The sequence below is a fragment of the Paroedura picta genome, chromosome 9 (assembly GCF_049243985.1).
Source record: "Paroedura picta isolate Pp20150507F chromosome 9, Ppicta_v3.0, whole genome shotgun sequence".
NCBI lineage: Eukaryota > Metazoa > Chordata > Lepidosauria > Squamata > Gekkonidae > Paroedura > Paroedura picta.
This window is the reverse complement of record NC_135377.1, coordinates 6,805,184-6,828,033: the sequence shown is the minus strand read 5'-3', so window position 1 is coordinate 6,828,033 and position 22,850 is coordinate 6,805,184. Positions and strand designations below refer to the sequence as shown.

The 22,850-nt window shown below is 46.9% G+C and overlaps 1 protein-coding gene across 2 annotated transcripts in view; it reads left to right on the top strand.

The window, feature by feature from the left end:
- Positions 1–7,983: 7,983 nt before the first annotated feature.
- KHDRBS3 (KH RNA binding domain containing, signal transduction associated 3) overlaps positions 7,984–22,850 on the top strand; it is a 136,665-nt gene continuing 121,798 nt past the window's right edge. For both annotated transcript variants that reach the window (XR_013233966.1, XM_077351448.1), the window contains exon 1: positions 7,984–8,382. Coding sequence is in view for 1 of the 2 variants with exons in the window: in XM_077351448.1 (XP_077207563.1) it covers positions 8,295–8,382 (88 nt within the window). In the remaining variant the exon portion in view is untranslated. The remainder of the gene's footprint in view (positions 8,383–22,850) is intronic.

The following is a 22,850-nucleotide window of genomic DNA, read 5'->3' as shown; positions in this document are numbered from 1 at the left end:
TTCTGACGGAGCAGGAATATCAGGACTCTCTCAGCCTCCCCACCCCACAGGGTGTCTGTTGTGGGGAGAGGAAAGGGAATGCAAATGTAAGCTGCTTTGAGACTCCTCCGGGTAAAGAAAAGAAGCATATAAGAAACAATTCTTCAGTAATCTCAGGGCTCTCTCAGCCTCACCCTCCATCACAGGGTGTCTGTTGCGGGGAGAGGAAAGGGAAGCCAAATGTAAGCTGCTTTGAGACTCCTTCGGGTAGAGAAAAGTGACATATAAGTGACAACTCTTCTTTGCCTCTTCTAATGCTTCCTTTCCACCTGATCAAGGTCGACAAGGCAGAAAGCATGAAAAATGTTTGAGCAACTGAAAAGACATAAACCCATTTTAAAAAGATACAAACAACACTAGGAGAAGATGCAGAAGTAGTTATTGAAAGTGTGCCAGATAAAATAATATGAAACAATCTTCACCTGCTGGCAAAAGTCAGTGAGAGGAAGACAGACAGACAAATCCCCCTGGAGAGGGAGTTTCAAGTTTTAGTGCCACAACTGAGAAGTACCTTTACAGTGGATGCAATTTCCCCAAAGCGGATATGTACAGAGTAGCTTGTGGAAACACCTGATAGGAATCAGTAGAGTTCTACTCTGTACCTCTGGATGGTCTCTGAGCTGGGCAGCCACCCCACTGCCAGAGCTGCAGCATTAAGTTTGAGCAGCCTGTCAAGGAGACCACAATGACCTTCTCAGAGAGTGAACAGACGGTTCTGAAAAGGAAGTAAAGTTGAGACTCAGAGGATGAAAAGAACAGACGGAAGGCCAAAGTAGGCATCCCCAAGGGCAACATCACTGTTTTACTTCAGAGATTTGCTCACTTAAAATGCACAGACCTGAGCAAAATCAAGCCCTACAGCATTTGAAAAGTTAGGGGACTCTAGCAGTAAAATGGCTACGGTGGTCCGAGGGATGCCATATCATCTAATTTGGCTCAAAGGAGCACATAGTGACGGTTGGGAATTGGCTGAAGCTGTTTGGATGGTAAGCTCTTTCTTTTTCTCCTGAAATTTAAATTTGGAGTGAAGGCTCTCATGCTCTGTAGGAGTACCTGCCTATGCTTAAATACAGCAAATGGTACACTAATGTCATAAGCCGCCAGGTGTCTTTCCTCCCAAAAAAACCTGACCCAGGTGAGTGCTACCTCGAGTTTCCAGCTGCTCAGAGTAGTGGGTACACACAAAATAGCTAACCTCCAGGTAAAGCTCGGGAATTTCCCAACATTTCAACAGTTCCTCAGGGTACAGAGATCAGTTCACTGGGAGGACATGGCACCTTTGGGAGATGGACTCTATTGTAGTACATCTATGTTTAAGGTGACTAGATTGTTCCACTTCTGGAGGGACAGCTGGGGGCACCTGGCAAATTGTACTTATGTTGCAAGTAAAAATATATATATTACAATACTATTTTTGTGTTCTATGCATTCTATGAAACTTTTTGTTGCTCCATATAGACCAAATTTTTAATCAAGAACCCCCCCCCCCCCCTCCCCTGGTCAATGGTTTCCCGCTTTACCAATGTTAAAATCTGGTCACCTTATCCATGTGGAGTGGCCTCCCCAGGCTCCATCTCCAGGAATTTCCAAGCCAAAATTGGTAACCCCAGTCTAGTCTAACATCCGTCTAAGGCTGGTCTACTTAAGAGGACTTACCCTACAAATGGCCAATGAGCAGAGTCTGTGCTTCAGGAACAGAAAAAGCCAGGAGCCAAGCAGAATTTAGAGACCGATCTAGAGTTACGCCTTACTGACCCAAAAAGGGTGACTTTGCAAGCCCCGGCTAAAATTGGTTGGATGCAATCGCCAACAGGTCCTGGAGTTTCTGAAGCAGCTCTGCCTACCAGCCAGGATCCTGCAAAGACTCGCTGTCTGTGCATTGCTCTACCGTGGTATAGTATGCAGCCAGCCTGTCACTTGACCTACTTTGTGCCACCAGCCAAGACCCTTCCTTTGAGACATGCTTTCCAGATTTGGGGTGGGAAATTCCTGGAGATTTAGGAGGCGGAACCTGAGGAGAGCAGGGTTTGGAGGAATGGAGGGACTTGGGGGCATAATGCCATGGAGTCTGCCTTCCAAAGTGGCTATGTTCTCCAGATGAACTGTCACCTGGAGATCACTTGTAATAGCAGATCTCCAGCTACTACCTGCAGATAGGCAATCCTACTTAGAGTAAGAATCATTCAGTAGGCTGAAAAGGATCATAACAGCAATCGTAACAATAGCTTACAGGGGTGGCCAGATGGTGGTTCTCCAGATGTCCATGGACCACAATTCCCACCATCCCTGCTGGCAGGGGCTCATGGGAATTGTAGTTTGTGGACATCAGGAGAACCACCATCTGGTCACCTCTGGCTTAGGAGTTACTCTACTTTGAGGGGATAATGGTGCTTTGAGTAGCAGTGGCTTCCATATACGCAGACACACATTTGCACTTCTCATGTGTGCAGATATCTCACATGAACTGTTAAGCTGTGCAATTCATAGGATCAATTCAAAGTGCATGAACAATTTCTCGGCAACCCCAAGTTACTCACTCTTTCAAGTAGCTGACGGTCTCTATTGTTCCTCCAGCAATGGTATTTACTGAAAACAAACTTACCTTTCCTTTCAGCTTTCTCCCTCTTTGGAACAGAGCTAACCATGATTCATGGACGCAGCTCATAAAGGCCACGGAAGAAACTCGGCAAGGTCTCACAGCTAAAAAATGATATAAAAATAGTGACCCAATATATCAAACACTGAGAAAAGGTGACGAAAAGTGCATTTTGGCCACCTTGGAGTCCTCAGAGTCAGTGTAAAGCGACATACCGGATAGAAGCAATATCCTGTTTCTCTGTTACTTTTGTGGTTTCTCTTTCTTCAAAGGAATTCACAGCAGTCTTCATGAGGTTATTTCACGTCATCTTTCTGGTAGTTTCCTATTTCATTCCAGCAGACTGCTTTTTCTTAGAGGAAAACTAGGCAGGCTGTGTTTTAATTGTTGGGTACATATATTACCCAACAATTGTTTTATTTATATAATAATATACGGAGAGAGGGATGTGTTTTATGGTAATTTTATAATAATATTCTGCTTTTCACTCGTATCTGCCTTGGTGGCCCTGGCTGGGTAGAAAGGTAGGGAATAAATTCTGTCAAGAAATAAAGTAAATCAATATAACATTATCCAATGGACCCTTTTAAAGCAAGAAAAACAACTTCTGGAGGATTGAAACAGGATCAGAGAAGTGACATGTCTTTGTGTGCGAGCCGACTCCTTTTCTGTATTCTTTCAAATCACTTCTAAGTGGCTTGCTTTAAAAAAACAACCATCCATAATCTCTTTTAAGATATTTTAAAAGGCACACTTTGTATGCATGCCAATGGGATCAGGAATCATCCCTTTAGGCCATGCTGCAACCTTCCTATTATTCTTACTGAGCAGTGAGTACCTGTATGTAAGGCCTTTGGAGAACACTGCAAGAAGATGCATGACTGGTTGAAGGGCTTATGCATACATTGTATTCCTTACAGACATTATTGCTGAACTAGAAAGAAAGCCCATTTTTTCTTGAAATAAAATGTGCGCTAGAGATGGTAGTTTTGGCAGGAAGGCTTCTGAGGCCTAAAGGCCTCCGGTGGGCTGATAGCGGGGCCTTCTGCCCCCCCTCCCACCGGCGACTGCACTGGGGCCAGGCAGCAGGCGGAGGGCGGCGAGTGCTGGAGAGAACGCCGGCAGGGCGTTGTGGGTCCGTGGAGGGGCGGCGATGGCGTGTCGGTCGCGGCATACCTGTTGTAGGGCGGCGGCAGGGGTGACGGCAGCAGTCGTCTGCCGGCTGAGGGCGGTCACGGCTTCGTGCGGGTGTGGCGGCTGGTGGGGACGGTTTGGCGGGCGGCAGGAGCGACCAGCTTTAGGCTGATCCTGCATTGAACAGTGGGTAGGACTAGATGGCCTCAATAGACCCTTTCAATTCTACAATTCTATGTATTACTTAATGCTATTCAACCCAGTTTTATACTCCTGCTGATGTATTATTAATTTAATACTTATAATTTTATTTCCTTGAACAAATGTTTTCAGAGCATTTAAGTTCAAAAACTATAAAACCAAACCACAAAAACTGGAACTAAGCTCAAGCATGATGTCAAACTTTATTACAGTCTTTCAGACCAAGTTATATATAAACAAAATCATAAGAGACCAAAGCAGTATGATCATTAAACGTAATAGGATTAAAACTCAAAACTACATTGGGCTTTTATGGTGGCGGCACAAAACTTAGCCAGCTAAATTGTCACTGGGGCTGGTGCCTCTTTGCTCGATCTGTGTCCTGATGTCCTGGAAACTTTTCAGTTGCTCAATCAATTTGCCACGAATGTCTGCATAAGCTGTACAGTGGAACAGTATTTGTTCTCATTTCAAATTTGCCACTCCCACAATAACAATCTCAGTGTGAGGGGGATATTCTTATAGGGACCCTCTACTAGAGCTGAGTGCCAGACTGAGGATCTTCCAAGGGTAAATTCCCTTCTTTGTTTATCATTAGCTGGAACAGGTAAGTGGAAGGGGAAAGCATGATATATGTGTGTGTGTGGAGGGGGGGAGCTGCTACATACAGCAAATGGTCCAGTTTAAGTCAGACTGCTTGCTATTTGTTCTCCTGACCTGAATGCAGTACCAGCGAAATGACAGGGCATATTAGGCAGCATTTCAACAAAATGAAATTTCTCTCAGCATGGACATATAGCAATGGAGAGACATGACTCCTTGGACATTTCTGCTGGTTGAACAACACCAGAGAAAGGCTCTGAGTTGTATTTATTTGGAATACTTATTGATTTTCTTCTTTTTTATTGTATTTTAAGCTGGAGAAGGTTATTTAGGATATTTTAAAACAGACTAAACTTTCTGTATGGCTTTTTCAGGTTTGGATAACCTGCCTTCTGAAGAAGTGTGTAGTGACTGATGAAAGATCCTCTCTTGCCACAAATCTTTTGAGTCTTTCAGGTGCTCCTGGAATATTGCTCTTTTCTCCCTGACAAAGTGAGCAGTGACTCAGAAGAGCTCCTCCCCTGCCACAAATTTTGTAATCATTGAAGGTGTCTCTGGACTCTTGCTCGTTTCTACCTGAGAAAGTGAACCGTGACTCATGAAAGTGCCTGTCACACATTTTACTAGTCTTTAAGGCGCTCCTGGACTCCTGTTCTTTTCTTCCTGAAGAAGGGAGCAGTGACTCATGGAAGCTTCTCCCCTGCCGCAAATTTGGTTCATCTTTCAGGTGTTCCTGGACTCTGCTCTTTTCTCCTTAAAGAAGGGAGCAGGGACTCACCACAGCTCCTTCCCTGCCAGAAATCTTGTCAGTCTTCAAGGTTGTCCTGGATTCTGGCTATTTTCTGCCTAAACAAGTGAGCAGTGAATCACAGAAGCTCCTCCCCACCACAAATCTTGTTAGTCTTCAAGGTGCTCCTGGATTCTGGCTCTTTTCTTCCTGAAGAAGTGAGCAGTGACTCACAGAAGCTCCTCCCCGGCCACAAATCTTTTTAGTCTTCAAGGTGCTCCTGGATTCTGGCTCTTTTCTGCCTGAAGAAATGAGCAGTGACTCACAGAAGCTCCTCCCCACCACAAATCTTGTTAGTCTTCAAGGTGCTCCTGGATTCTGGCTCTTTTCTTCCTGAAGAAGTGAGTAGTGACTCACAGAAGCTCCTCCCCACACAAATCTTTTTAGTCTTCAAGGTGCTCCTGGACTCCTGTTCTTTTCTTCCTGAAGAAGTGAGCAGTGACTCACAGAAGCTCCTCCCCACCACAAATCTTTTTAGTCTTCAAGGTGCTCCTGGATTCTGGCTCTTTTCTGCCTGAAGAAATGAGCAGTGACTCACAGAAGCTCCTCCCCACCACAAATCTTGTTAGTCTTCAAGGTGCTCCTGGATTCTGGCTCTTTTCTTCCTGAAGAAGTGAGTAGTGACTCACAGAAGCTCCTCCCCACACAAATCTTTTTAGTCTTCAAGGTGCTCCTGGACTCCTGTTCTTTTCTTCCTGAAGAAGTGAGCAGTGACTCACAGAAGCTCCTCCCCAGCCACAAATCTTTTTAGTCTTCAAGGTGCTCCTGGATTCTGGCTCTTTTCTGCCTGAAGAAATGAGCAGTGACTCACAGAAGCTCCTCCCCACCACAAATCTTGTTAGTCTTCAAGGTGCTCCTGGATTCTGGCTCTTTTCTTCCTGAAGAAGTGAGTAGTGACTCACAGAAGCTCCTCCCCACACAAATCTTTTTAGTCTTCAAGGTGCTCCTGGACTCCTGTTCTTTTCTTCCTGAAGAAGTGAGCAGTGACTCACAGAAGCTCCTCCCCACCACAAATCTTTTTAGTCTTCAAGGTGCTCCTGGATTCTGGCTCTTTTCTGCCTGAAGAAATGAGCAGTGACTCACAGAAGCTCCTCCCCACCACAAATCTTGTTAGTCTTCAAGGTGCTCCTGGATTCTGGCTCTTTTCTTCCTGAAGAAGTGAGTAGTGACTCACAGAAGCTCCTCCCCACACAAATCTTTTTAGTCTTCAAGGTGCTCCTGGACTCCTGTTCTTTTCTTCCTGAAGAAGTGAGCAGTGACTCACAGAAGCTCCTCCCCAGCCACAAATCTTTTTAGTCTTCAAGGTGCTCCTGGATTCTGGCTCTTTTCTGCCTGAAGAAATGAGCAGTGACTCACAGAAGCTCCTCCCCACCACAAATCTTGTTAGTCTTCAAGGTGCTCCTGGATTCTGGCTCTTTTCTTCCTGAAGAAGTGAGTAGTGACTCACAGAAGCTCCTCCCCACACAAATCTTTTTAGTCTTCAAGGTGCTCCTGGACTCCTGTTCTTTTCTTCCTGAAGAAGTGAGCAGTGACTCACAGAAGCTCCTCCCCAGCCACAAATCTTGTTAGTCTTCAAGGTGCTCCTGGATTCTGGCTCTTTTCTGCCTGAAGAAATGAGCAGTGACTCACAGAAGCTCCTCCCCACCACAAATCTTGTTAGTCTTCAAGGTGCTCCTGGATTCTGGCTCTTTTCTGCCTGAAGAAATGAGCAGTGACTCACAGAAGCTCCTCCCCACACAAATCTTTTTAGTCTTCAAGGTGCTCCTGGACTCCTGTTCTTTTCTTCCTGAAGAAGTGAGCAGTGACTCACAGAAGCTCCTCCCCAACACAAATCTTTTTAGTCTTCAAGGTGCTCCTGGATTCTGGCTCTTTTCTGCCTGAAGAAATGAGCAGTGACTCACAGAAGCTCCTCCCCACCACAAATCTTGTTAGTCTTCAAGGTGCTCCTGGAAATGAACAGTGACTTACAGAGGTTCCTCCCCGGCCACAAATCTTGTTAGTCTTCAAGGTGCTCCTGGACTCTGGCTCTTTTCTATCTGAAGGAGTGATCTGGTGACTCAGGGAAGCCCCTCCCCTGCCACAAATTGTTGGCCTTTCAGGTGTTCCAGGCCTGGCTTTTCCCCATTGCTTTCTGAGTTAACACGCAGATGAGAAAAAGGCGCGAGTCTTAGCAGGACCTTTCCTGAGGGGAGCCGCTCCCGCCCCTCCCCCAAGCACGAGCCCGCCTCGGAAGCTTCCCTGCGCGCCCCCTAACGGCGACTGCCCGCGCTCGCACTCCGCCCCACGGCTCCTCCTCCTCCTCCTCCTCTCAGCTTTCCCGCCGACTTTGGCGCGCGAGGCTCAAACGCCCTCACCTCCTCCCCCGTCGTCGAACAACAAGCCACCGAAAGGGAGGGGGGAAAAAAAAACCAATACGAACACCCAGCCAATCGGGCGCTCGAGAACCTTTCCTTCGATTAGCATCTTCACGACTACCCAATCGCTGACGAAGGTAGGCGGTGCTTCGGCGGGCGGGGCAAGAAGCACCGAAGTTGACGCCACGGCTCTTCAGGAGGCCCTGCCCGGGGGCGGGGCTCATTCCCAGCCGTGGGCGTGGCTTGAGGCAGCTATTTAAAGCGGGTCGCGGACGCCGTTCGGGCTCAGTCGCGGCCGGGAGCCGGTGAGGTCGGTGGTTGGGACGGCAGAGCGCAGGGGCATGGTGGTCTTCGCTGTGGCTGTCGTGGACTTGGAGGACGTACCGAGGGGTCCTGTTCGGGGCTGATTTCCTGTTGTTTTTTTTTCCCCCGCTGAGGCTGTTTTGCAAGCGCGAGGATTTACTTGCTGCGCCGCAGCGTTTGCTCGCTCGACAGTCGTCCTCGCTCCGCTCTCCCGGCGTTGCTCCTGCGTCCCACGGCGGCCGGTCCGGTCCCCCTCCTCGGGGCAGGCGGGTGGGCCATGGAGGAGAAGTACCTGCCCGAGCTGATGGCGGAGAAGGACTCTCTGGATCCGTCCTTCACCCATGCGCTGCGGCTGGTCAACCAAGGTGGGGAGAAGTGTGGCTTTTCGACTTGCACCGGGGCTGGGGGCGAGGGGCACGGGGCTACGCAAACAGAAAGCTTTGCAAGGAAAAATCACTTTTGCAAGGAGAGGTTATGGGCTGAGAAAAGTACCTTCTTCCCGGATCAAGTCTTTTTCTTCGAGTAGGCATGCGGGTGGCTTTTTCGAAAGTTGTGGGTCGGAAGCCCTATACGAGCCTGGTGCGTTTTTTGCATGGGAGGAGGAGGAGGAGGTGATGCGCGCTTGTCCCGCGGTTGTGCCTTTGCGGTGCAGGTGATGGATGAGCGCCGAGGACGGCTTCTCCCCGGGCATCCTGCTGCAGCGCAGCTACTCCTATAGCAACTCCGCCTGAGCAGGTCTTTTTTTTTCTGGGAGGGGGGTTTTGATGTTTTGGAGCAACCACGTTTTGGCGCTAAAGGGAGAATTCTGCAAATCTGTCATTGCTTTGAGAAAGCACAATGCTGCACAGAGTGTGCTTAAAATGCATTCCTATCATATCACATCATGTTGTTGTAATCCCCGAAGCCCTGTTTTCCTCCTAATGTTTGGGGAGTGCCAGACATTGTAGGCGGCTTAAACCCACTTAATGGAGTTTGTGTCGGAGGCAAAGGTTGACTCTGGGGTCTCCCACAAATGCCGGCTGATAACAGTTGCACTTGGGCCTTGGAGCGAGGTTCCATCATAAGAAGAGCCCTGCTGGATCAGACCACCTAGTCCAGCATCTGGTTGCAATTTAAGGTTGAGCCTCCATGACTAGAAGCAGAGCACCAGGTATGGTTAATAATGCTTGAACCGCAAAGGAAAGGGGACGGGGTATAAGTAAGTTAGTACACCCTTGGGTGATCAAAGAAGGGATGTGCCTGTCCCATTTCTAAATTCCCAGGTGTCATCTACTTGAATGCTTGTGGAAACAATGCCCAGGTTGGATCATCCTAGTACTCAGACCATACTTAGAACCAAGGTTGAAAAAGGGCTACTTATTTCAATCAATAGAACAGGTCAGTATCTCCTAAAAAGATACCTTCCCGCCAGGAGTGTCAAAACAGCTGATTCCTGCCCCCTGCCTCTTATGGTCTGACCAGGTTACTGCAAAATCATCTTTGAGCACTAGTGGCTACCTCTGTCTAGACTGGGTGTCCCTTGGAAATTGAACAATGGCTGGTACAAATTTAGAGAATTGGGAGCCTGTATATTGGGCAGGAATGTTGAAGGTGCTGTGTACAACTCTAAGAGACGACCTTTGGGAGCGAGCCGTCCATAGTAAAGCAGACAGTCTTTCCCTGGTGAATTACCTTTAAAGAAGGGCAAAAGTTTAAAGGTTTTTGTTAGGAGCACTTCGGAGAAACTTGCCTCTCAGGCTCCTCCTCTATGAGGTTGAGCTGATGGTTTTTAACGGGTGATGAATGGACGCAGTATAATCTTTGATCTACACCTGTTTCTTGGATGCTCATGTGCTTAACCTGGTGGAGGTGCCCTTGGCAAAGGAGACTCCTGTAGAAACAACAGGAAGAGATGGTCTTCTAATAGATATGGTTCAGGTTCAATGCTAGATGAGTGAGCGACAGAGTGGGGGGAGGTATCCCCCTGTTACCTTGGGAACAAGGCATACTAATATCCTTGGGAGTGTTTGGAAAGAGTGGGGCAATAGTGGCAAAATCCCCTTTTTGCATCTGGGGTGGGCAAGGAAGGCTGGACTCGCCAGTGCAGGTGTGTAGTTCAGGGCTCCAGAAGGGAAGAGATTACTTTTTGGAGGAGGAATTGGGTAACTAGAGAGAGCTGAGCGATTGTCCTTAAGGCTTGCACACCTTCTGTGTTTTGAGGTCTTACAATTGACTGTGTAAAAGGGATGTAGAAGACAATGGGTTGGGGTGGGAGCTATACCTCCTTTTAGTCTGTCTGGCCCTAGATGCAAAAAAATAATGGAGCCCCTGCCAATTGGTGTGGTGGGAGGGGACAGCTGTAGATAATGACTTGTTAATTTTAACAGGTGCTGTGTGTATCAAGGTCCCGCTTCCTCCTTTTGCAAGTCCCAAGTGGCTTTCTCCTTGCTGGTTTCTGATCCAGCATCTGTTCAGGAGAATTTCTTAGGGTGGCTTAAATAACAGCCCTACAATTGGTGTTTTCTTATTCCCTCCCTCCCCCCCCCCCCCTTGGTTCTCTTGCTTTCCAGTGGGCGGGCAGGGAGCCCGGCTGGTGACCTGATGTATACCGTCCCCAGAGGACCTAGTATCAAAGAGATGCACCTGCTGCTCTGAGTATTCTTCTGTTCAGTCTCAGGTAGTGACACGAGCTGTCTGAAATACATATGTTGCTGGGAAGGAAGAGACCGACCGTTCATTGCAGCTTCTGGTTCTCCACAGCTCCTTGTGTAGTCCTACCCTTCCTGCCTCTTTATGTGATCTCAGTTCTTGAATTGTTGAGCTAATGGCCCTGGAGGAAGGAACCAGGCACTTTAGGTGCTTCTTAGCCGTGTGAAGCTCGTTCTGTAATGATGCACTTGGCTAAATAGCTGTTCAGGATTTGCTGTTTTCCAAAATCAATTATAGGTGTCCAGTTCTGGGCGCCGCAGTTCAAAGAGGATATTGACCAGTTGGAGCCTGTTCAGAGAAGAGCAACTCGGATGATTGAGGGTTTGGAATCCACAGCTTAGGAGGAGAGGTAGAGTTGGGTGTGTGTTGCTTAGAGAAGAGGACAAGGGGTGGTAGGATTCTTGTGTCTAACTGCGTAAGAGGCCAACTGGTTTACTGCAGTTTTTGAGATAAGGACTAGGAGCAATGGGTTCAAATGACGGGTAAGGGGGTTCCACTTAAATGTTAGGATGCTTTTTCTGAAGTGGAGGGCTGTGGATAGATGAAAATATGCTGCCTCTGCAGGTGATGAAGTCTCCTTTGTTGGAAGTGTTTTGGAGGAGATTGGGTGAGCACCTGTCCAAAGGTTGGATTGAGTGCCTCTTTGTGGTCTTCTCCAGCTCTTGAGTCATTCTGATTCGGTGCATCCTCAGTAGACCAGAAGTTAATGCCTAATCTTGTTAAGGTATTATGATTCTTATCTTTAAAATGTTTCAGTTTTGTCAGGGGCTTGGATTCATTTAAACAAAGACATTAATTTGGTTCCTGGTTTTTAGTCTGCTGCACATCTCTTGTTTTGAATGGCTTCAGTGTTCAAGGCTGCCATTAGCAAGGCAGGCGTGGGATGAAGCATGGTAGGGCTTGATCATCGGCACAGTGGAGAAGACAGTGTGGCTGAAGAATTACACTGAAGTACAGCCTCCGTTATCTGGGCAGCAGTGTGTACTGTGCAGAATAGGTTTGAAAGCTCCATCAGAGTTTCAAGAGCCCCTTTTGCTTTTGCCTGGCTTCCATGTTAAAACTAATTGGGTGTACTGAATTATCAAGTGATGCTTGTGTTAAAATAGCAGTTGCACAAAACTAAGCTGAGCTTTTGTAAGTGTGAGATCCCATTTGCTGAATTTTTATCTCCAGAACAGGGTTGGCCAAACTGTGGCTCTCCAGATGTCAGTGGACTACAATTACCATAAGCCCCTCCTAGCACCGTGCTGGCATGGGCTCATAGTAATTGTAGTCCACCGACATCTGGAGAGCCAGTTTGGCCATCCTTGCTCCAAAACAGGTGAATCTGATTGGTATCTGTCAGATGTTCTTGGAAAGACAATGCTTTTTGAAGGGCAATAAATTCTGGGGTGTGTTTATCACAGGTGGTTGATTCAGGAATTAGAATCCTAGTTCTGTAGCACTGAAAAATCATTTTTAAAAATTGTCATGTGGCTAATCAAGGCTTCCAAGTGGGATTGCCGGGATCAGAGCCTGCAGGCTACTGAGTACAGATGACGGAAGAGCAAGTGGGGGAACAGTCTGCGTTCTGCTTTTTGGCTTACCTCTGCCGAAACTGGGGGAAGGACCTTTGATTTGATCCAGCAGGGCTCTGCTGGGGAGGTCTGACACCTGCCACATCCGTAAGCATCCCTTATAAAATTCCCTGGAGGATGGGTTACCTTGGTGGACCTTCGATATTAGTAGACCCAAGATATATATATATGCCTTAAAATATATAAGGTATAAAATACAAGAGAGTGTGTTGAAGACTAATTAGTATCCTTGAAAAAAAACAATTATGAAATATTACGTTATATTTAAGTTCACTGATGAAGTAAGAACGGAAACTAGGCTGTGGAACCCATTCTGCTTATAACAGTTTATATTGTTTGAATAAAATTTTTGCCATCGCCAGCTTGAAAACTACCTATTCTTTACACATCTGTAAGCGGCAGCAAGTTCTCTGAGCCAGGCTCCTGAAGGTTCACTTTTGTCACAATGGACCTCATAGTTCTGTCTTCCTCCCGCTGTAACAAGAACCTCCCGCCTTCAGTTTCATCCAGGAAAACTCAATGCAGCATTATTGGATTACTTAAATGCAAATTCTAATGCATGTATTAGGGTGATCGGGTATAGATGGATGCTTTCTTGGGATGCTTCCCTGGCATAATGTCATGTTCATTTCCAGAAGGACTTCCATTCAGTCCCTTCAAGGTTGCAAGATCTTGAATTTTTGTCCTGTTCTGTTAATTTCTGCTGAAAACGTGTTGACTCAGTCCCTAGGCTTTGATGGGGCCGTAGTTTTTGAGCTAGGCTGGCAGCAGCTCTCTTGCATCTTAGAGTTCTTTATCATCACTTAACTGTCCTTTTGCTTGCTAAGCAGATGCTCTACCAATGAGCTATTCCCCTCCAAGACACTTTAAGTTAAGTAAGGATTGCTGTTTCAATCCCCCTGGGGTTTCTGGTTTAAAACAATGTTTTAATTGGCTTGGTTTTAATGCTGTTAACCAGCCTCCTTCTAGGATTTAGAGCAACTTCAGTTGAGCTTGATCTGTCTCCCTGAGCCAGCAGATAGCTGCTTCATGTATCAGTTTTTTTTTTTGGGGGGGGGGATGTTCATTGTTACCATATACGATGCCCATTTATGTAGGGGACTCTTGAAGAAGGCTATCTAGAACATGATATCTACCATGATGGCTAAATAAAACTTACTGAATCTGTATCAGACTCTGGATTCATGAGAATAAAGGCAGAGTTCTACATCTGGGTCACAAAAATGAGTAGCATGCATACTGGTTGGGAGATACATTCTGGAGTAGCACTTATCTGTGAACGTGATCTTGGGTACTTGTGGACTGCAAGCTAAATATGAGCAGACAGTGATACAGTGGTGGAAAAAAAGGCAAATACATTCTTGAACTGTATCATCAGAGGTACCATATTGAAATCTCAAGATCTCAGAAATTTCCCCCTCACAGTCTAGAGTAGTTCAGCAGTAGAACAGGCTGCCTAAGGAGATGGTGAGGTGAGCTCTTTTTGATGGCGGTCTTCAAGCAGCAACTGGGTAGATCCTTATCTGCATTGAGCAGGGGGCTGGACTAGATGGCCTCCATGACCCCTTTTCAACTCTGATTCTATGCTTGGGAAACCTAATGGAGAAGGGCTGTTTAATTTCATGTTCTGTTTTCAAATTTCCCAAAGGCCTTTGCCTGGCTGCTGTTGGGTGTTAGGTCAGATTTTGCCAGGCACCTGGGTCATGAGCTGTATGGGAGGGGCGGTTTAAAAACCTAATTAATAAATTATTGTTTTTTAATTTTTTAAAAAGTGGCACAAATAGATTTACTGACAGCTGTTGCTCTTCCTTGGATTGAAGGATTTGAGTACCTTTCCAGATGCAAGGCATTCTAGATGTTGACTACAAATCTAGGCAGTGTTGTGTGGGAGAAAATGACAGTCCAATTTCAGAACAGGATCGCCTAGCCGGAGTGCAGTGGAAAAGAGAAAAACACGTAGATCACAGAATCATAGAGTTGGAAGGGGTAGACCATAGAATCATAGAGTTGGAAGGGACCTCCTGGGTCATCTAGGCCAGGGGTAGTCAACCCGTGGTCCTCCAGTTGTCCATGGACTGCAATTCCCATGAATCCCTGCCAGCGTTTGTAGGCAGGGGCTCATGGGAATTGCAGTCCATGGACATCTGGAGGACCACAGGTTGACTACCCCTGATCTAGGCCAACCCCCTGCACTATGCAGGACACTCACAACCCTCTTGCTCATCCACTGTAACCTGCCACCCCCTTGAGCCTTCACAGAATCAGCCTCTCCGTCAGATGGCTATCTAGATGTTCAACTTGGTGAAAGCAGCTTAGATTCGTTGTGGCGTTCAGGGGTAATTAAAATCTCAAAGGTGCTGTAGGTCTTGTTTCTTGATGTTAGGCTGAATTCCCAGGTGCAGGCTGGAAGGGGGTGTCGGGGGGGGGGGGCTAGTCATGGCCTCCCTCTTAACGTTCAGAACAAAACTGCTAGTGCCCTACTACAGGGAGGCCCTGCAGTGCCTTAAGAGCATTGTTGGCAGCCTCTGAGTTAATGTGTCCGCAGCAGCAATTTTGCGGTGATGAATCACTAAAAGGGCTTCGTCTAGTGGCTACGGTAACAAAGCACCTCAGCTGCAAATGCGCGGCCTCAATTAAAAGGCAAGCTTATGTAACCTTTAAAAAGGTCTCCCTGCGAGCTGACCCCTTGGCGCGGGTTTCTGATGTGAGGCGTGGAGTGGCTGTTGAGTCAGATGATGAACAAGACAGGTGCGCGGGGGGGGGTGTTCTTTGGGAAGAATAGGGCGAGATCTAGGGGAAATGAATTCTGTAGCTAATAGCGGATCCTTGTCTGCTCTAACTAATTAAATCGACACTTAATGTGCATTGAAAAAGGGGACTGTGGACGTCAGCGGTTGAATGGCGATACCTTATGCGCGCGGAAGCACACTTCAAAAGACCACGGCGGTGAAAAGTTCTTAACGACGGGCGAGATGAGTGTGGCGCCCTCGGCTGAGTGTCCTTTCTAATGATCTTTGGAGGCATTTCAGAAAGAGCTGCGTGTTTCAAGGGCTTTTGAGGTAGGGGCATGAATATGTCCGCTCCGGGTTAAAACCAGATGTTCTTTCGGTGGGGCAAGAAATCCATGCAGTTCCTGTTCTGACTATACTGTTACAGCTGTTGCACGTGTCTATTTAATAAATGATGTACTTAACTGTATCGTAGCTCAGGAAGTTAACACAGGGGTGGTCACAACCTGCAACCCTCCAGATGTCCATGGACAACAATTCCCATGAGCCCCTGCCAACTGGCAGGGGCTCATGGGAATTGTAGTCCATGGACATCTGGAGGGCCGCAGGTTGTGACCACCCCTGCTCTAACAGTATGTTATTCCCCTGATTTTCTTCTGTTTCCGGTAGTGGAAAAGGCCATCAAGCAACAGCTGACCTTGTAGGGGGTTTTCAAAGACAATACGTTCAGAGGTGTTTGACATTGCCTGCCTTTACATAGTCATTCTGGGCTTCCTTGATGGTCACTCAACCCAATTCTGGCGAGGCCCGCCCTTGCTTGGCTTCTGAGATCTGATGAGACTGGGTTAAATCAGGGCCTTCTGCTTCTGGTCATCAATGTGGTAGAGAAATGGGTAGCAGAGGAACCAGGTGATCCCTGGTTACTCTTAGCTGTTCTGCTGCAAAGTCCAATAAGACACATATTTCCTCCCTGCAACCCAGCTATGAGTTCTCATAGGTCTAGTTCTTCTTTGGCACTGACATGGGTTGCACGGCTTTGTTATTCCGTTCTGAGCGTTCGTGACTGTAGGTCGGAATGGAGGAAAAGGGGGCGACTTCCCCCCCAATCACGATTTGCCACTGGAGATTAAAACTGGTGCATGGGTGGTCCCTGCCAGGTGGGACATCTCTCTTTAGGCTAGTAAAAAGTTCTGTGCAACTGGATTGTGCAAGCATAGTCCCAGCATGCACCGGCCCAGAAGTCAACGATGAACAACAACTACAGGCAAGCACAACCCAGTGTCCTCAAGATTTGCAGAACAATCAGTCGCTGTCTTCATTGCATGGATTTCACTAGCTGCCTGGGAGTCCAAAGGGTTGATTTTACAACTGCAGAGGATCAGACTTCTCAGTGGAAGAGTGCAGGAGGACGTCTTAGTGCCAGCATTCATAACTAGTCACAAGAGGGAGCTGCCTATATCAAACGGCTAAGAAGGAGGCAAGGTAGAGCAGGGGTAGTCAACTTGTGGTCCTCCAGATGTCCATGGACTATAGTTCCCATGAGCCCTTGCCAGTGGTTGCTGGCAGGGGCTCATGGGAATTGTAGTCCATGGACATCTGGAGGACCACAGGTTGACTACTCCTCGAGGTAGAGAACGTCATGCTGGTGGGTGTGAGAAGTAACAGGAAATGGAATAAAGGAAACTGGTCACTTACAGCTTCAAGTGGCCAAGTGCCCGGTTTGAAGCGCCCGTATCTTCTGCATGATTGGGGTCAAGCAAAGTGGCAAAGATCCAGAGGCTAAATTAAGTCATCAGAGCCGCTCTGTTAAATCTAGGGATTTGCGGTTGGATGCCTCTGATCTGATGCCCTGTCCAATATTTCCTGGACTGAATCAGCAATCTCCAATTTCATGAAATGCTTTCCCAATGTTTCCATTTTTGCATTCTCCCAATAAATACTGGAGATTCCTGGAATTGGAAGTCGTTTGCTGTTCTCTAGTCACTCCCATGTCGTATCATGCCCTTTAAACGTCAAAGAGACAGTGCTGTGCAGACTTGCTAAGGGGGTCCTCCTTCTCTTCTCTGGCTTCTTTCTTGCTGTCTTCGGGGTTGAGGTCACTGGAAAAACTATCACTTTCTAAAGGGAGTTCTAGAACAATGATGCTCCCAGTATTTAACTAACAATAGCACATTTTCTAATATGGCATTAAAACAATAATTTTGCAGTTGTTTAGCTTCCTGCTACCAAACCCTCTGAGATATGGTCTATGCTAGCTCCATCTCATCTTGCTGTATAATGTTGCTGTTCATGTCTTCTTGGGAGCCTCAAGCTTGGTTGGCCTATGGAAGCTTGTTTTTCTCGACACATTCAAATCTGTTTAAGGTGGGGAGATGAGGCACCTGTGTAGCCTGGATCCTGGTGTTGATCTCCTGGTTGGCCATCATTCCTCTTGAGCTGCACTTGATATAACTGAATAAATGAGATTGTCAGAAATTGGGGGAAATGTTTACCTAAAGGCCAGGTGGCAAAGACTGAAGAAGTACTCTCTCTGTGCATGAACCCAAGTTGGTCAACCCAAGTTGGTCAACGTCCGTGGCTGGCTTCTTCATAGGCAAGTGAGATGAGCTTTGCTATGGAAAAAAGTGTGTCCTTTCCCATAGCTTCTCTGACAGGGTGGGCTCCTTGTAAGATCCCTGACCCTTTGGAATTGAAACAGTAGAGAAGGGGATACAAGATCCCCCTTGCCTGCTCTTGTTGGGTCCCCAGCTTGTTTGTGTCTTAATGTGAGATGCTACCTTCCGAATACTAGGCCTCAGAAGCAAGATTGGCTTTCCTTTCACGGTCTGCTAAAGTATAGAACTGTATCGAGCCATTATTTAATTCATCCTCTTCTTGTAGTTCGTTTGATGTCCTGTCAAGTTACACGCCTTCACAATTTGATTTCTGAATCCACCTGGCAGTTTGTCAGCTAGCCATGGTCTCGGTCCACTCCATAATCTTTGGCTCAGGAGTAGTGTGTGCTGAAAGTCAGGTTGCCAGAGGAGCACAGGTGTTTCACTGCTTTCCAAAAAGCTCTCTGATTACATGATTTGGTACACATCCTCTCATTTGACGTAACTGCTTGTTTTAAGCTAGATTTTGGGATCTGTTCACATATCACGTCCCTCCTGCTCTAAGTTAGAAGTAACTTGCTGCAGAAGATAGCTCCCCCCCCTCCCCAGATCTGTGGAGGAGGAGCAGGGAATCAAACCAGGCTTGCCAGAATCGAAGTCCACACTCCTAACCACTGCACCAAGCTGGAGTGCATTGTATCTCATATTAGTATTTCATATCACACTGGTGCATTAACATTGAACTATGCTGTAAGCTGCCCTGAGTCCCAAGGGAGGGCAGTATAAAAATGTAATAAATAACATAAAAATAAACTCTGGCTGGAATTCTTGTGTGGTGTTGATGGTGGGGAAGCAGAGGCTGGCATTTTGGCTCTTGGCTGTTCAATGCCGGAGCCTCCAAAACCTGTGTTTTCCTTGTCATCATGGATCAAACAGCTTCTGAGCATGTGCTGACCGTGGCCACTAAGCTGCCTGCTTACATGACCATTAACCAGTTGCACAGACGCAAATACACATGAAGTGCTCCTTAATTTAAACATTAATGGTCTGTTTAATGCAAACATATGCAGCTGCTCGATGTAAGGCAGGGATCGCTAGCAGGGCAAACTTGCTTCTTGAATCTTTTATAGCAAAGTTGGAATCGTCACAATGCTGACCAGTGCCTTTTGGAAGAAAAGGATGCTATTTCTGAATAATAGTGAGCTACTTGCACATTTCTTCCTGTATCTTAACCGAGGTGGTTTCCTGGGTAGGGTGGAATGTCGATCTAATAAATAAGCCATGCTTTGGAAATAGACCTTTATTGAATTGTTTTCCCCTGGTTCTTAACAGGCCTTAAGGATGGTGTTTCGGAAACAAGTAAAGATGGCAAGCAGAGGTTTGTCAAAATCTCAAAGTAAGAAAAAAAAATGAAAGTGGGGAAATGTTACAAATTTGGCTCCGTGAATGGCCCTGTGGGGAGATAGGTTGAGAGGGGTGTTAAATCTATGGGTTTAGAGGTGGGTACAGACACGGGGAATGATTGGTGCTCTTCGGTGTGACCCCAGCATGGTATACAAGAGAACTGAACCTCTCAAGCCCCCCCCCCCCCAACTTATATACATAAGCCAGGGGTAGTCAAAGTGCGGCCCTCCAGATGTCCATGGGCTACAATTCCCATGAGCATTTGCTGGCAGGGGCTCCTGGGAATTGTAGTCCATGGACATCTGGAGGGCCGCAGTTTGACTACCCCTGCTGTAAAGCAACAGGGACAGGGTTTCCCGTGACACCTACTGATGTCAGTTGTCATACAAACTTCTGGGAAGTTCACAGAACCCCTGGGGAGCTTTTGCATAACCCCAGGGTTCACCAGAACCCCAGCTGATGTTTTAAATGCTCAATGTTGATGCAGTTTAATGAGTTTAATTTTTTGGAAGAAGAGTTGGTTGGTGTAGTGGTTAGGGGTGCGGACTTCAAATTTGGTGAGCTAGGTTTGATTCTGCACTCCTCCACATTCAATCAGCTCGCCACAGCACTGATAAAACTGTTGTGATTGAGCAGTAATATCAGGGCTCTCTCAGCCTCACCCACCTCACAGGGTGTCTGTTGTGGGGAGAGGAAAGGGAAGGCGAATGGAAGCCCCTTTGAGACTCCTTTGGGTAGAGAAAAGTGGCATATAAGAACCAACTCTTCTATATGCCACTTTTCTCTAACCGAAGGAGGCTCAAAGTGGCTTACATTCACCTTCCCTTTCCTCTCCCCACAACAGACACCCTGTGAGGTGGGTGAGGCTGAGAGAGCCCTGATATTACTGCTCGCTCGGAACCGCTTTATCAGTGCTGTGGCAAGCCCAAGGTCACCCAGCTGGCTGCATGTGGAGGAGGAGCGGGGAATCAAACCAGGCTTCTTGAATCTTTTATAGCAAAGTTGGAATCGTCACAATGCTGACCAGTGCCTTTTGGAAGAAAAGGATGCTATTTCTGAATAATAGTGAGCTACTTGCACATTTCTTCCTGTATCTTAACCGAGGTGGTTTCCTGGGTAGAGTGGAATGTTGATCTAATAAATAAGCCATGCTTTGGAAATAGACCTTTATTGAATTGTTTTCCCCTGGTTCTTAACAGGCCTTAAGGATGGTGTTTCGGAAACAAGTAAAGATGGTAAGCAGAGGTTTGTCAAAATCTCAAAGTAAGAAAAAAAAATGATAGTGGGGAAATGTTACAAATTTGGCTCCGTGAATGGCCCTGTGGGGAGATAGGTTGAGAGGGGTGTTAAATCTATGGGTTTAGAGGTGGGTACAGACACATGGACATCTGGAGGGCCGCAGTTTGACTACCCCTGACATAAGCAAACAATGGGTCTTCCCCTTCAGTGCAAACGATTGGTCAGTTTCAGTTTACATTGGCTGGATTTGGCAAACAGATCTAGGTGTTCATTGGTCAATTACATTGTAAGCTAAGATCCTGCTTGGACCCCAAGCTTGGTCCTCAGCAGGTGTACAGACACAACAAGGGGTATTACTGTGCTGGATGGTTTTGGGAAGCTTCATGAGTAAGCTACCTTATGCTGATGTAGTGGTTCTCAACCTGGGGGTCGGGACCCCTTTGGGGGTCGAACAACCCATCCATGGGGTCGTGGCAGGGCGATCTGCTTGGCCAGGTGGTTGGCCATCCACACAACAGCCTTGCGGGGTAGATTGAGACAGAGCGTTCGTCTGTCAGGAGCAGCGGAAAAGAGCGAGATCAGCATGGTGGGACAAGAGGCAGAACTGAACTGAGAAACTCTGGGGAAAAACCAATCTATATACAATCATGAACCATGGAACTTCATGCCATTGGTCAGTTTCGGATTAAATTCTGTGAAGGAACACTTGTACGGTTTTATGGTTGGGGGGTCACAGCAACATGAGGGAACTATATTAAAGGCTTGCAACATTAGGAAGGCTGAGAACCACTGTGCTGATGGGTTTTATTTGGTAGAGTCAGAAGTGCTTTCTCTTTCATGTTTCGGGCAAGCAAGTAGGGCTCAAACTCAGGAGAAATTTTCATGCGCCTGAAGCATGCTAGATGTTCTCCACACATAACTTAACCAGACATGGCTTATGGGAACCTGGACGTCAGATGTTGGTTAAACATTAGAAAGAGCTCCAAAGGCCATGGGACTTAACTGCACAGGGCCTTTTGTCCCTTTCTCCAGCTTCTGCAACTGTCAGGTATGAGGTGACCTTTTCCTAGTGGAGGTTTCAGGTGTTCAACTCATAAAACTTTCCTGGTACGGCTTCGCTCTTAGCTGCTAAAATAAGTATCAATTCCTACGGTCACGAAACTTGTTCAGGGTCCTTGTCCCCAAAGAGGTGAAACTGGCTCCAACCAGGGCCAGGGTGGAAGAAAGTCTAGTGAGAAAGGGACCTGTGGGATCTCAGTCATGCAGGGATCTATAAGACAGGGGTAGTCAACCTGTTGACCTCCAGATGTTCATGAACTACAATTCCCATGAGCCCCTGACAGCAGCCCCAGTGATAAAAAGGTTGGGGACCACTGATCTAAAGAATGAAAACCCTCCTCATTGTTTGCCAATTGGTTGGATGTGTTAGAAATCTGCAAAAGGTTTTAATTGTTTTAGGATACTGTTGTAATGTTATTTATGACTACTTCATTGACTGAAGTTGTTTGCCCTCCTCCTCAAAGGAAGGGTAGGTTATAAAAATATTAGTATTTTTGCAGATTGTATTTCCTTAGGTCTGATGCCGATATTCCCCACAAACAGTAACTTATAGAACTGAATAAAGTTCAGATGAGCAGCATCTCATGAATAGCGCCATGAGAGCTGGCTTGGTTTAGTGGTTCGGAGTGTGGACTTCTAATCTGGCATGCTGGGTTTGATTCCGCGCTCCCCCACATGCAGCCAGCTGGGTGACCTTGGGCTCGCCACGGCACTGATAAAGCTGTTCCGGCAAAACAGTGATATCGGGGCTCTCTCAGCCTCACCTCACCAACTCTTAATTCTTCAGTAATCTCAGGGCTGTCTCACAGGGTGTCTGTTGTGGGGAGAGGAAGGGAAGGCGACTGACTATAAGCCGCTTTGAGACTCCTTTGGGTAGAGAAAAGTGGCATATAAGAACAAGTTCTTCATCTTGGAGGCCAATGAATTTTCCAGTCCATAAACTTTCATGAGTCAGATACAAATGGGAACAAGCAAGTTTATATTCAGGGGCAAGAGGTTGGGAAGGGTGCTACAGAGAAGGGATGGCCAAACTGTGGCTTCCCAGATGTCCATGGGCTCCATTTGAAATGAGCCCTTACCAGCATGGTGTTGGCAAGGGGGTCATGGTAGTTATAGTCAATGGGCTATGGAGAGCCACAGTCTGGCCACCCCTGGTTTAGGTGTACAGTGTGCAGTCTAATCCTCTAATCAAGGGGTAGTCCACCTGTGGTCATCCAGATGTCCATGGATTACAATTCCCATGAGCCCCTGCCAGCATTTGCTGGCAGGGGCTCATGGGAATTGTAGTCCATGGACATCTGGAGGACCACAGGTGGACTACCCCTGCTCTAATCCACATAGGTAACAGATCTGTGTGGTGAGTTGAGCTATAGGAAACAAATCTTGAGGGGATCATCTTTGAAGGCTGGGCTTCTGCCAAGAAAAGAGTCTAATCCTAAACCCGTGAGTCACCCGAGCCGTCCTCCATAGCTGTCCTGAAAGCCGCTCTGCAGTCATTTCGGAATAAATGAAGCTTCCTCGAAATGGAATAATGTTGGCAAAA